Here is a 14221-nt window from a genome sequence, read left to right as displayed (position 1 = left end):
CGAGACAGCAAATGCTTTATGGCTGCTTGGGTTTCACAGCACCAACAAGAGTAAAGCTGCATTTCCACCGTAAAACAAAGGTGCTTCAAAACCATGCAGAGAAAAAGTGCACTGAGGAAAGGAGATGCCTGTTTTGCACGGTGGAGGAAAATGGCTTCTTGTTTGAGGTTCTCGGTGCATTTTAAGTAGGGTGAAGGCATAGCAGTTGAGTGGCTGGGCTTTGTGTGGGTCACTTGCTCGAGTTCCCAAGGAGTGATTATGCTGCTGGTACCTGCTGCTGGCACACAATGATTGCAGCTCTGTAACAAACTTTGGAGCTAGAAGGTAATTTCATACAAGAAGGCTAAACAGGCTTACTTTACAGAAAGCTGTGGCAGGGCAAGAAACACACAAAAGCCAAATAGGGAAGGGAAGGGAAGGGAAGGGAAGGGAAGGGAAGGGAAGGGAAGGGAAGGGAAGGGAAGGGAAGGGAAGGGAAAAGAGCACAACAGGAAAAATTTTTATTCCTCAGATTTTATGAGCCCTCGTGGATTTTGTGGCAGGGAAGCCGGCGTCATGTTAGGAATGTGTAACTTTGATCTTTGTCCCACTCATACGCTAGCATTTCCAAGCTGATGGCAGGGAAAATTGGCTCCTATGTAAGATTACGTTCTGTTGGCCTTTTAGGTGATGACAACTATCTCTATTGATCACGGTATGTGTATGTTAAGGGGAAAAAATACGTTTCTTGTTTTAATATTCTTTGTAAGCCAGCAGCATCAAAGGAACAGGCTGCCCTCCCTGCTCTCTCAGCTGCTGCCTGTGTCTGCGCTGTATATATGCTAAATTAATTGGAAAAACAGGGACAAAAAGGCATTTAGTTCGGGTCAACCAGTTGGACTACAGCGAATGCATGACAGGCTTAATCATTGTCTTTTGCCAAAGAGCAGGTTGGCAAGGGCAGGCACTCCAGCCCCTTCTGATGAAATCTGGACTTTTTCCAGTGCCTTTGGAGGTTGGATGCTGTGAGAGAAGGGTCTCCACGCAGAGCCTGGACGCTGTTGTATTGGCAGGGTGGGATGATGGGGAGGGGGTTAAGGCAGGTTATTTACCTTTTTCAGCTGTGAACTCAGCTTTCAGCCTTGGTTCATCACAGCTTCATACACATAGCCTGAGAAGGCACCACAGCAAGAATGAAGTAGTTAATTAATGTGGTCTTGTTAAAGGCATTGGTCTCTGGTGCCATCCTGAAAACAAACATATGCAGCAATCTTTCTTCCTTTGCCACCAAGTTTTCTGCATCTTTCATGGGAAGGGACATCAACAGAAATATGCCTCAAAGGACCCAGCTGTCTTAATGGCTTACAGAGATTGGTTCTTCTGAAATGACTTCTGTGTAAATGTGCAATCGTGCTCTTTCAAGAAGAATAAGCTAGCAAATGAAGGGAGTGGTTGCAGTGTAGCTCTCAAAATTCTTTTTTTCCAATAGCCACGTGGTTTTGAAGACGTAAATGATTCAGCATCTCAGTATGTCTTCCATATTGCAGCAAGAATTAATATGTGGTATACAAGGTGCATATTTCACACTAATTAAAGTGATTTTCTACTGAACTCCATGGGGAAAGGGTATTGAGGGGTGTAATGATTAAATCAAATATAAACTCAGGTTAAAATTTGTCAGATAAATGTTGCTAATAAGGGTACAGAGAAGAATTCATTTCCTATCCTTTTTCTTTCCAGGCAGTTGACGTTAGTGGAAGTTATTACATGTGCAACCCAGTTGTTATTCTTCAAGAAATGAATGTGTTACCTTTACAGTATTTTTCTTTATCGTATAGATAACCTAGCTGTTTTTTGTTTGTTTTTCTTTCTTTTTTCTTCCAGGCCTTCTGCCTTATCTAGTAGCCCGACATACTCAGAGCTTCCGTTCCTTAGAATTTCCCCCCACCGAAATCCCGCTGCAACATCAGAGTCTCCCTTCAGCACCCCTCACCCGTACATTAACCCCTACATGGACTACATCAGGTCCCTGCACAGCAGCCCATCCCTCTCCATGATCTCGGCAGCCCGCGGACTCAGCCCAACAGACGGTGGGTTAAGACAGGCTTCCTGTTTTCTGTCATTGTAGCAACTAAAGTTATATTAATCTTGTCAACATTTTTTCCCCCTTGTTCAAAGCAGCTTCAGCAGGTTTGTCAGACATATTCATTATGTCATAAATGTTTCAATACTTCATCAGCCGATCATGGCTCATTTGTACATCTCACAAATGTTGAAACTTCAGGGAGAATTAAAAAAAAAAAAAAAAGCCCTGCCTCATTCAAAATTTAAGCTGGAAGGGTGGTGTATGTCTTGTGACATCTTTTGTTTGTGGAGCTGACCCGGGGTGTGATTCTGATCTCCCAAGAAATCCATTGTATTTGCACTGAATCAAGCCAGATTCTTCGTGAGCGTAGATCAGTGTGTAACCATGGAGTTCTTCAGGTGCAAAAGCTTGGTTTTCAATTATGTAAAGCTTGCACTGACTTGTTATATTTAGTCAATAGTTCTGTTAAAGTTGCATAGAATTGTTTCAGTTTACCCTATCCAACAATATGGACAAATGAAATCACGCTGATGCAGAAGTGGCTGATGATCAGGACTAGCCCCTTTAGTTTAATTGGTGGGCAGTATACTTGAAGCGTTGGTGATTTAGGTCTCGGTGTGACCATGGCTATTACTTTCCAGGTTATTTGGGTTGAAGTGAACTCCTGTGATCACTCTTGTCATTACTCTGGCACATTTCGTATTCATTTCAATGGGAATTTTGCCGAAGTGAGCAATGAATAGAGTTGCAAAAGGCTCAGTCTTGTTAGCAGTAGGTTTTTCAATAATAGAGTAAGTAGTTTAACTTTTCGGAATTGTAGTATTTGCTGAAGAGAGCTAAAACATAACATACTCTGAAACAAATATGTAGTGAAGATAATTTACCTACTACTTTAACTATGGGAAAGGTCTTCTCGGTGAATGCAGAAACTTACCAGAGTTAAACTGCCTTTAGCTGAATTTGAAAAATGAGCTGTGCACCCTATCCAAACGGATAACTAATTAATCCTCGCTTATAAGAACATATACCTTTACAGTTAATCCATTAGTTATGGGCACATATTCTTATGAGAATAAATTTTAATGACCTATTGTCAGTCAAGGTATATGGCATGCACATAGGGCTTTCTTAGCAGCACTTTGGATATTGTATGAATCCTTGCTAATTCCACGCTTTTTATTTTAGCCAAAGTATTAAAAATAAACATTTTGAAGGAACAATTTGAATGTCCAGAAATACATATTTTGACTCAGAGAGCATTGGAGCTTTTCATATAGGATAAACGTGATAGAGTGACAATGTAATGGCACAAACGGGGAAAACGCTTGCAACGTATATTTGGGCTTTTCACAAAAGCTAATATGCAGAACATTTTACTGCCTTTCCTTCAGTAATCTTCAGATCATATTCCTGCAGAATTTCATTTATGCTTAAGCTATGCTCCCGTTGCACATGCGAAGAAAGGGGGGAAGGAAACCACCTGTCACACAACCATACAACATTAACCTGTACACATTCTTGGTCTCAGGTACACAACACTGAATTCGCTTGCATAAATGTAGGCACATAGTGCTATCTGAGATACACTAGAGTATCTGACCTGGCGCCCAACTGATACTCCAGAAAGGCAGAGATCTCCTAGAGGTGCTTTGCCATATTCGCCAGGCCAGTGGTAATCTCTCTGAGACTCTAGAATGTCTCAGGGTAGAATTTGGTTCCAGATTCTGGCACCTAAATTTAGGTCTGTACAGAATAGAAACCTGTCTGTGGTCTTGGTGTGCTATTTTGCCATTATAGTCCAGTGAGTTTTAGGTAGTGCAGGCAGTGAAGCCTTAGAAAACTATTCGGTTCACTCAGCTACAGACACTTGCATGTTGCCAGCTGAGTCTGGAGCTCTGTCGTAACTACAAAGGTGCTCAGATTCATCTGTCTACAAGGTAGGTGTTTGGTGTCGGTTCGGGTCTGCGAAATACCTTGCCTCAACTCCAGATGCCACCTCAGAAAGGCAGCTTTCTCCTCTAAGGCCTGTCTCATACCTGCTAGCCTCATGTAGGTGCCTTGGATACCCATGGGCTTTCAGATGGCACGAGACACTCAGGTGTGGACAACACACTTCAGTACGCTCTGTCTTAAGGCTCATCCCCTGAGCTTTGATCGCTGACTGTGTACACAACCTTAACCTTTCATAAGTACAAGCTAAACTTACTAGCTTAAGCTTCTTGCTTTGGGTTTTAAATAAATACATGTTACTTCACATTTCCTCTAGGCTCACAGCTTGTCTTTGATCAGTTACCACAGCCCAGGTGTCATGCAGCACCTCGTGAAAATACAGTGACTTGACTGAGGCATTGGAGATATTTCAGTAAAACAACATGCTTATTGAAAAGCTGTTAAATTTGTTCTCTGGAATCCATAGTTCGTTGTGTGATCAGTCAGGTATACACTCAAATGCTTTTTTCAGGTTTAGGTTCCTGGCATCAGATAGTTCAAGTCATGACTTGGGCACTACTAGAATGCAAGTAAAAACCCCCTGTGATTTAGAGGGGTACATGCACATAATGTACTAATAACATTATGGACACCATGGCTTAAGTCATATAGCATTTGAACTGTGAAAACTTGGAAGAAATTATTGTTCTTCTATAAGTCATAGTGAGATTTCTCTTGCTACCCTAATTGCTTTAGGCCAGTTAGATAATTAGGTCAGTGTACTATTGGGCTCAGTCAGTCGACTCACAGATCTGGGGATGGCCAGGAGCCAAAACAATCTGGAACATAACGAAGAGTAGTTTCATATTCACTACAAGTCTTGCCAGCTGTAATTAATGACTGCCACAGCAGCCGTAATGGTAGAGTGTCTTCTGTCTTGTCACTTCACCTGACCCAGCAGAATTGGTGGGCCAGGGGTGGCTGAGGACTGCTCTGGGTAACACAGTGTTCGGGGCAGGGGTAAGGACTGAGTCGTCGGTGTGTGTGGAGCAGAGTGCTCAAACGGAGCTCAGCAGTGCCCACAATGCAGAAGCAAATGCCTCCCCTTGGCAAAAAAGCAGGGGCAAAGCTGAAGCTACCCAAGAATAAATAAAGAGAAAATTCAGGGCTGCTGGCTTACTCGTTTACCCTTCATTTACCCTTCATGCAATACATCATTTAGTAGGCTAATTTTTTATGTTTGAAGAAGGTAGTAAGGAATGATCTTTAAAGAGCACCAGAGCATTTCTCAGCATATGGAACATTTAGTAATGCGATTATGTGCTCACTATGTTTTCTGCAGCAGTTCATTTTAAAGTTTGCAGCCAATGTTATTGTTAGTTAACCCAGACACTTATGTCAGAAAGCTCAGGAAGTATTTTAAGTGTGTCTGGAAAGATATGGTGGTTCCCTACTACTGTAAAACTGTTAAAATCAGTGATTCAGTGTGAGTTAGTCCTCTTAAAATTTGGTCTGAATATTTTTCTTGCCATTTCAGAGAAAGTGGTGGTGGCTGAAGTAGATTATGTGTAATTGAGGAATCAATTTGTAATTTGGAAAAAATACCAGCAGCCTTTAATTTACCTCAGCTCATTTTTTATGCCATTCCCCTTCCTGTTTGATGTACTTTTATTTTTCTGAACCTTTCCTGAAAATCGTTGTATTTAACATTATAACATCAAAAGCACATTCTTCCATTTTATTTGGTAAAAATAAACTTTAGAAAAAAAGCACTTTAGAAATCTGTTGCTGAATAAACTTTTCTCTAAACTCCAGTGCTGTGTTTACCTCCTTTTAGTGTAAATGTTGATTCTCTGCTTCTAAGGTTTGCATTTAGGATCCGATTCTCTAATGCAAACATAAATTATCCTTGTAGTAATACTGTGTATGTAAGGTTAAGTTGGTAATTCAGACAATTTCAGCTTAAAATTTTGTTTCCGTTCAAGATTCAGTTGCTGGGATGAAAGAACGATCTCATTAAGTAATGTGAAAGAATATAAAAGTAATCTGTTGGGGTGTAGCCTATTAACCTAAGGAACTTGAAGTGTTTTATGCAAACTTACGTGCCATCTTATGGTGAGCCGAGTGTAAGGAAATTTTAACTGTTTTGCAAGTGGGACAAGTAGAGAGCAGAGAGGACGGCTGCTCAGGTCACATAGCAAGTCAGAGTCAGGATCAAGGAGATGGAGCCCAGCTTACTTTATGAGTACTTCTCACACAAGCCCATGAAACGACCCTCAACTTATTGTAGCATCTGAAGCCTGCTGAGATGAGATAATATTAAAATTACGTGGAATTTTGTGTTTGTCCAGAGTTTTCCATTAGTTGGTGGCATGCTTGACAATTGCAGGGGAACAGAAGGCTTGTGTATTATTTTTACAGGAGAGAAAAGCTAATATAAGTCATTATCAGAGGACTGCATCACTCATAATCTCACTGGAGGATGTAGATTGACTTTGCAACCAGTCTCGTGTGTCAAGTACTCTTGCATATGAACTTTGAAGCATGGGATGGCCACATTCACTGGCTTCAGTCTGTCTTCCCAAAAAGCTGTCCCTGTGTTGTATAGGGGGCAGAGTATTTGTCCTGAAAACATGCTTTGTCTTTGTTTACTCCTAAATTTATACGCAAACTGCCACTGTGAGTGAAAATCTTCTGGTCCTCTAAGCAGAGACTCCAGAAACTTGAATGCTTATGGAAGTTCAGCCACGTTGTTACCTTAGAGATGGAGTCCTTTGGGCCACGAATGAGGTAAATGGGAATAAAGCTCTAGGAAGGTTTTCCTGCTTTTTTATGTCACTAAGTAAATCATACTAGTTTCCATTGCTGTCAGCCTGTCACTTTTTGAGTCACTTAATAATAAATATAAAAGTATGAGATCACTGAGCTCATTAATATTTTATGCCTTGCAGTTTTTTGAATGGTGTCTTTGCAGTATCATTGGTTGAAATATATTGACCGGTGGTGGCATACTGCAGAGGTTGCATTACATTAAAAAATAAACAAGCTGTTTTAATAGCCAGAGAAACCAGCAATGTGATAAAACTTTCCTTCTCGTTTATCTTATGTCATCAACGGTGCTTTTTATGTTGTGTTTTTTAGCTCCACATGCTGGCGTCAGTCCAGCTGAATATTATCATCAGATGGCTCTGTTGGCAGGCCAGCGCAGCCCATACGCAGACATCATTCCTTCAGCTGCCACTGCAGGAGCCGGTGCTCTTCATATGGAGTATCTTCATGCCATGGATAGTAAGTGACATTTACTAGAAATACAGACAGTCCTATAAAGGGAGCTACATGGGTTTTTCCTGGTCCGACCCAAAAGGCGTCCATGCAGATAGAGAAGTGGAAGTCAACATAAGCCTCCTCATGAGGCTGGAGGGCCAAAGCATTGATTGCCAAATGTACAAGGGTTACGTCAAGTCTGAAAGTAAACTTTGAAAGTAAGTGGGGAGAGGAACTGGACTGCTCCTGAAAACAGGTTATAAATTTTATTTCCAGCAGGGCTTGAGTGCTTTTGAAAATGTTCTTTTCTATTCACAATCAGTAACTCACTTTCATCGTTAGGGTGAGTATTTCCCTGATGAGCTCTTTGTTAATAAAAGGTTTACATCTGTTTTTCCATTAGGAGAGCATGCTGCCCTCCTTTTTAGAGTGGTAGCCGTGCTTACAAGTTGTGTATCATAGATTGGTAGAATTCGAGACCACTTCTAAAGTGAAGCAGTTTGCTGAATTCTCAAGGATCCTGACTTAGTTTTCCCTAATATTAAGAGCCTTCTTTACCCACTTCAGCATCTTTCATACCTCTAATCTAAGGGAGGAAAAGAGAGCACCCCTTTCCAAGCTGCTCACTACTGCTGCTTTTGATCGCCCAGAAGGGATTATGCAGAGTATTCCCCTATAGTCATGAGATGCTTAAATGCTTTTTGGGATGTTCTCGGTTCCTTCCAGCAAGGGAAATAAAAAGGGGTGACAAGAAAAGGTGGTGACTGTTGACTGTTGCTTGGTAGTACAGAGCAATACAATAGCATTAGACCACCTTGTTGCCCCACAGCTTTTAAAAATCTTTGTTAGCATGCAGTTTCTTCTTCCCTGGTGCTGGCTTCGTGCCATAGCTGCTGATCTCAAGGAGTGTGGGAGTTGGGAGGTTCACTTCTGGAATGCATGGGAATATAGATAGCTACTCCTGCAGAGCACATGCCTGGGAGTGTGAAGTAGTTGACTGACCAACAATTTTTACAAGTATCAGGCAAGACAGTTGTCGAACTGGGCAGGAAAACTGTTTTCATTGTGTTACCTTGATAGTGAGGGTTTTTAAATTCAGTTCCTGTTACCAGTCTCACTGCACTGGTAGCGTGCATAGTGATTTCACAGTAATGTAACATACCTTGAACTCACTTCAGAAACATAATAAACCCACACAAGTAGTCTGGACTTAAACCAGAAATTAATGTGCAGGCTTTAGTGCTTGAAAGCGTAAGAATATGATACTTCCTGATTTGGATTTTGAGAGGAGAGATGAGGTACACTGCTAATGCATTTGATGCATATTAATAATATTTTGCAGAATGGAAAGTCTGTTATGCGTGGTTTAGGTAATGTAAATCTGCTGCTGTGTTCCAGTTGCAAGGACAAATCCCCAGCTTGTGTGAACGGACATGACTTCATTGAAGTAAAGGGATCATAGAATCATGGAATAGTTTGGATTGGAGGGGACCTATAAATTCATCTAGTTCAGCTCCCCTGCAACGAGCAGGCCTGTTTTATACTTTCAGTGGTTTTGGTTCCTATTTGGAGAGAGTTTCTGAATGCATGTAGGTAGCAGTACCATTTGGATGCAGACTTGATTGAATGGGTCTGTTCAGTCTATAGGAAGATAGGTACCTAGATGTATGCCAACTTAAAAAAACCCGGAAAACATTGCAGTACTCATACAAATAATGGCATTTGCACAAAGGACCTTCATGTGTTAGTAGAGATCGTGTATGCTATGATCTACATAGAATTACAGCTTTTGCATTCGAAGAATGTTATCACTTCTTACTTAAGAGAAAACATTTTGACCTTTGCCCATAACCTCAGACCATTCATAAAAAGTACCTAAACACTATCTCTAATAAGGATATTTGCTGTCACCAGGTTTAGCTACGATATGTTTGAAATGCGCTCTTTAATTTGTTTTGTGTTTGTTTTTAAAAATTAAGATCACACATTTGAGATTCATTATAGCAGCAACTTTTCAATTAGGGATTATTTCAGAGTTAAAGACAAAAAATGTGTAGCACTATTATGCAAATGGGTTATTTTTAAACAGTAAATAGAGAATTAAAATAAGAGTGAATCCCAGTAAGGTCATTCAGCTCACCTTCTGTATTTGATGAGAATGTGTTTAGTCAGGCAATAGCTGCTTTTATCTAAATAGAGTATGAAGTTACCCTTTTACTTTGTAAAAACTAATTAAAACTATCTTAACTTGCATGGGTATACAGTAAATTAATTGTCATTAAGTAGGAATCTGAATGTCCTATCATTCATCATGCTAAAGAAAACCCCTTTCTTCTTTGTCAGAATTTTAGATTAGAAACGAGAACAAAACAATTAGCAGGAAGCTGGTATTAAGACTTTTTTTAAAAAAAACAATAAGAATGCCCATGTTTGCATTTAATAACAAAGTACAGTGATCAATGCAAAGCAATGCCATTTGTTTGGATCTTTCTTCTTAAGGATTTGTATGGTGATCTTAAAAGTACTCTTTCGCCTTTGCCCAGTCTTGTCAAAGGAAACAGAAGAGACTGGTAGTTTCCCTCATTATCTGCTATCAAATTCTGAGCAAGTTGGCTCAACTCACTCAAAGGCTGCTGCTCATTTATTCCACACAACAACCAAATAGATACAAGCAAGACATTGTTCTTCTGTTGTGAAGCAAGTCTGTCTCCTAATTGTGTGTTTATAGAGCATCTAGCACAGTAATTTGGCATCTCTACCCTATCCTGTAGTACAAATAATAATTCCAACACCAGCACGCACTGGGCACAAAAGCATGTCGTACACAGGTTGTGCAGTTTTGGGCTCTGTGTTCCTGGAAAACTGATTTCAAAATGGAGATAATGTGAGTGGGAGAAGCGTTAATCAGAAAGTTAAATCTTGCCTAAAGAGCGATAGATTTCTTGAAGCTCTGAACTTCACTGTCCATGAACTGTCTAATATATTGTGGAAGAATAAGGCCAAGATTTTGTATGCTTGATTGTCATTTTTTCTCATGCTGTCCTGTGTGGCATGAAAAGTGGGCCAGAATTTTCTTCACTGCTTTTTAAAGCTTTTTTAGAGTTGTGGTGACTAGAATCCCTGACCAAATCTTCCTGTCTTCTTCTTGATCTCAAAGGGTCAGGTGTGCTACCTTTGAGTTTAACATCAAAGTAACTAGGAAGGGAGTAGATGGGGAAGGTATTGAGAGCACCACAGTAGCAACAACTGAAATTCCTTGTTGTGGCTGTAAAGATACTGTATGCCAAAACTGTCTTTTAAGCACTTGAAAAATTCCAAAAATCACAGCCTTTTCGGCTGATACCTGCATTTTCACTTGGCGAATATGTTTCATGCTGCTTTTAAATGGTGTTCAGTGGAAGGCACGCATATTCCCTGGGGTTTCTAGATTCACCCTGAGAGTATTGATATCCTCACTCTGACTAACTTTTGCCTATGTTCAGTCAGAATGAGAGGTTTTTCTTTTTCAAAGGTGTTCAGCATTGACCTACCCCTTTTGGCGTTAGAGAGACTGATAGCAACCCAACTGACGTAAAGAATTCGGCCAGCCTGAAGAGTTAAGCCAGTGTAAGATGCTTTGGACTGGGTTTGATTTCTGATTTTAAGGCACATTTGGAGAATGAGGGTGGAGTAGCAAAACCATTCCTTTTCTTCTCACACTGATGACAGATTTACCATTTTGAAAACTAAGACAAAATTTATGACAAACTTTGATGAAGTGAAAACAAAGTTTACAAATCTGTGAGCAGAAACCAGAAGAAAAAGAAAGAAAGAAAGAGAGCTTTAATGTGAAAAAAAAATAATCAAACTTCTGACGTTCACAGCCTTCAACAGAAAGTAGTACCTGAGACAGATTCAAAGAAGTTTGATTTAAAGGGATGGAATAAAAAAGGTTTGATGAAGTTTGATTTAAAGGGATGGAATAAATGATACATGTCTGAAGATTGCCTTATAAATGATTAAGCAATGCTAAAAACTTCAACTCAGAAATCAAATTCATGGGCAAATTTGCTGGATGGCATATTCCATTTTTGAAATTTATGATGGAGATAGATATCTGTTATTTTAGAATTGATCTCCACCCCAGGAATAAGATCTTTTCTTCTGACACCTGGATTTTTTGTCGGCACACTCAAGTCTTTACTACCAACTACTGACTTTTTATTACTGTAACTTCTACCACAAAAAGGTGACATTCCTAAACAAATCTTCACTGTCATCTTCCATTTGCGCACTTTACCAAAGCTGATGGCCTTTTTTCACCACTTGCACAGAGGTAAATGGATTTTTAGTGAGTCAGTGCTCCTGCATTTTTTTGGTTTTAAAGTATTATTGAGTAGGGAATGTAATGCTTCAGTGGGAGAATACCATGAGCAGATGAACATCTCAGATTGCTGGGTAAATATTGAAGTGTTTGTTTTTAAAATAAATGCCTGGGCAAGGCTGAAAGTGTTTGGTTTAGTATTCAGAGGCACTGACAAATTGTGACCTATTCCTTTTTATAGAAACATACTAAGACTGATGTTATGCTAAATGAATGGTTTAGCAAATGTCCTGCAGTGTAATGAGTAGTCAGCTCATGCTTAAGACTTTTTAGGCATGTGAAACCTAATTAAACCACGAAGATCTGAAAAAACAGTAATTCCATTTAATTGTATTTTCAGTTTTGAAAGTTGTGGCCTCCCTTGAAGTGAATCCCCCTCTCCTGCGTTCAGACTTCGTAGAGCTCTTGCCTGGCCTCAGCCGTTGGCTCCCGCTGTGAAGCAGAAACATTCCCTTTTTGCAGGAGGCTGTTGGCCCTTAGGAGGTTGTTCCCATTGCAGGTAGATGGAGGACTGCTGAATTCCCAGATCTAGGTGGAGCCTGAAACAGGCGCTGCCTGGAGGAGAAGAGGAAGCCCGAGATTGCTGCATGGTGTGGCTGGAGCCTGGACTCTGGCCCTCGCAGCTGGAAAGAGCATCTTTCTCCATCACTGGCCACAGATCTGGTGCATCCCCTGCAGAGCAGGGACAGGGATGCCCTGGCAGCAGCTGGCATGCAAGGGGGAGGTTTAATGACCAGTGGGTGGACAGGCACCTTTTACAAGAGTCATAGCATGACTTAGACAAAGAGTAAAGGAGATGGGCTCAGTCCAGAAAGGTCTAGGAGGAGGGAAGTCATTGCAGGTTTTGAATCTGTAGGGTACCGCAGGGAGTATAAATTGCCCTCCTATGTAATCTGTCGAGGGTGACCGTGCTTCTCTCCAAGATCGTAAGAGCTTTGAACAGTTGTTGGTAATGCTTGTTCAGTCCTCTCTGAGATGCAGGCTGGGGTACCGACGAGTCCGCTTGGGCAGTGGTGGCATGGAAAATAAATGGTGTCTGATCACTGAAGCTGCAAAACACAACTGTCATCTCCTGCTTTTATTGTGCGGTCTAGCTTCAAAGGAGAGATGCCCAGGTGCTAGTATTAATAACTGCTCCACATTTTTGGTCAGACCTATGCACCCCCTCTCTAGTAAGCATCAGTAGCCATCAGTCTATGTTTTGCAGGCTTGTAATGAATTTATCGAATAATTGGCAATCCCTTTGTAGTTGTATGGATTCAAAACTGGACTTCAGATCCATAAGAAGTAATTTTTTAATAGTGTTTCTCCTGGAAATCACATTTGAAACTGTTCATACATAGCTATCAGTAGCACACCATGACTCTTAGATATAAATACAGACATTTAACTAGGACTTGCTTACCAAAAGAGAGGGAGCTGTGCTTGTCGTTTTGGTGCTTGTCCCTTTGCATCTCTGCTGCTGTCTTGCTGGCACTATGAGGTCTGTGCCCATCAGTTTGAGGAAAACAGAGGGTTCATAATTATGCTCACATGACTGCAAACTGTTGCTGTCATATATAGCACACCATTAGGATGGCTCGTAGGAACATATGATACTGTGGTAGCAGTGCTTGAGTAACATCTCACTTCGCTGGTCGGCCAATGTCTAGAAGGTCTTCCTTGTCCCCTTCACTTGCTGTTTAACCAGGAACAGCTGTACTTAGCTATCCCCTTGTAAAATCACAATAGCAGAGTTTATTCACCTATAAAGCACTTGAATTGTATCCTCAGCTGAGGCAGTTACCGCTACTGACTTCAGAGGTGTTCTCATTCATGCTGGCTGAACAGTCAGCAGAGGAGAGTTGTGGTTGGAAGATGTAAGTGTAAAGTATTACTATTTCTGTTTTGCCATTACATCTATCTTGTATTTCCTTATTAAATATGTTGCGGCTTCTTAGAGCTGCTGATCATTGTTGGTTTTTATTTTAGCACAAATACAAGATCTCCGCCTTTGAAAGACACGAAGCACAGCACTAATAAAATATCAAGCAGACACAGTACAATAGCAAGCTCATAAAAAGGAGATAAAACAGATTACATAAAATAACGTGTAGTACCTTTTAGGAATAAATGGCTATACGTGAGTTCTAAATGATGAATCAAGAGCATGAATATTCATTGATAGACTGAAGCAGTATGGGCTAATGCCTATTGTGGAGACAGAGCACAGAGGGGAAAAACTCTGTCTTAGCCAAATGCCAAAGAGAATTGACACCCATGTTGGCTCCTTGAGGCAAATCTAAGCACAGATTAGGAGGACTATAGATGGAGATCTGATCACACAGTCATAGCAGCAATAAAATGGCAGCTTTTAATACCAGATGAAAATCTTGGATAGCACACACAGAAAGAAGGGCAAACCCACTCAGGTGTGTAAGGAAAATATAATGGCAGATCCTAATCCAGCTCTGTCTTTGAGGTGAGTCTAATTGGAGTCAGCTGGGTTCTTCTCCTGGTTAATGTTATGCATGTAAGTTTAAATACCCTGCTGAAAAATGGTCCTGGGCACCAAGACATGAGGAAGAATTAGGAAAGGCAGACCTATAATGGAGGCTTGT

At 40.7% G+C, this 14221-nt stretch overlaps 1 protein-coding gene across 3 annotated transcripts in view; it reads left to right on the top strand.

Annotated features, from left to right (window-relative positions):
- GLI3 (GLI family zinc finger 3) overlaps positions 1-14221 on the top strand; it is a 213756-nt gene that overhangs the window by 137854 nt on the left and 61681 nt on the right. For all 3 annotated transcript variants that reach the window (XM_063325609.1, XM_063325607.1, XM_063325608.1), the window contains exons 5-6: positions 1864-2069; positions 7136-7282. In XM_063325609.1, coding sequence (XP_063181679.1) covers positions 1864-2069; positions 7136-7282 — 353 coding nt within the window. The remainder of the gene's footprint in view (positions 1-1863; positions 2070-7135; positions 7283-14221) is intronic.

This window comes from Chroicocephalus ridibundus, chromosome 2 (genome assembly GCF_963924245.1).
Source record: "Chroicocephalus ridibundus chromosome 2, bChrRid1.1, whole genome shotgun sequence".
Lineage (NCBI taxonomy): Eukaryota > Metazoa > Chordata > Aves > Charadriiformes > Laridae > Chroicocephalus > Chroicocephalus ridibundus.
This window is presented reverse-complemented; position numbering and strand designations above follow the sequence as displayed.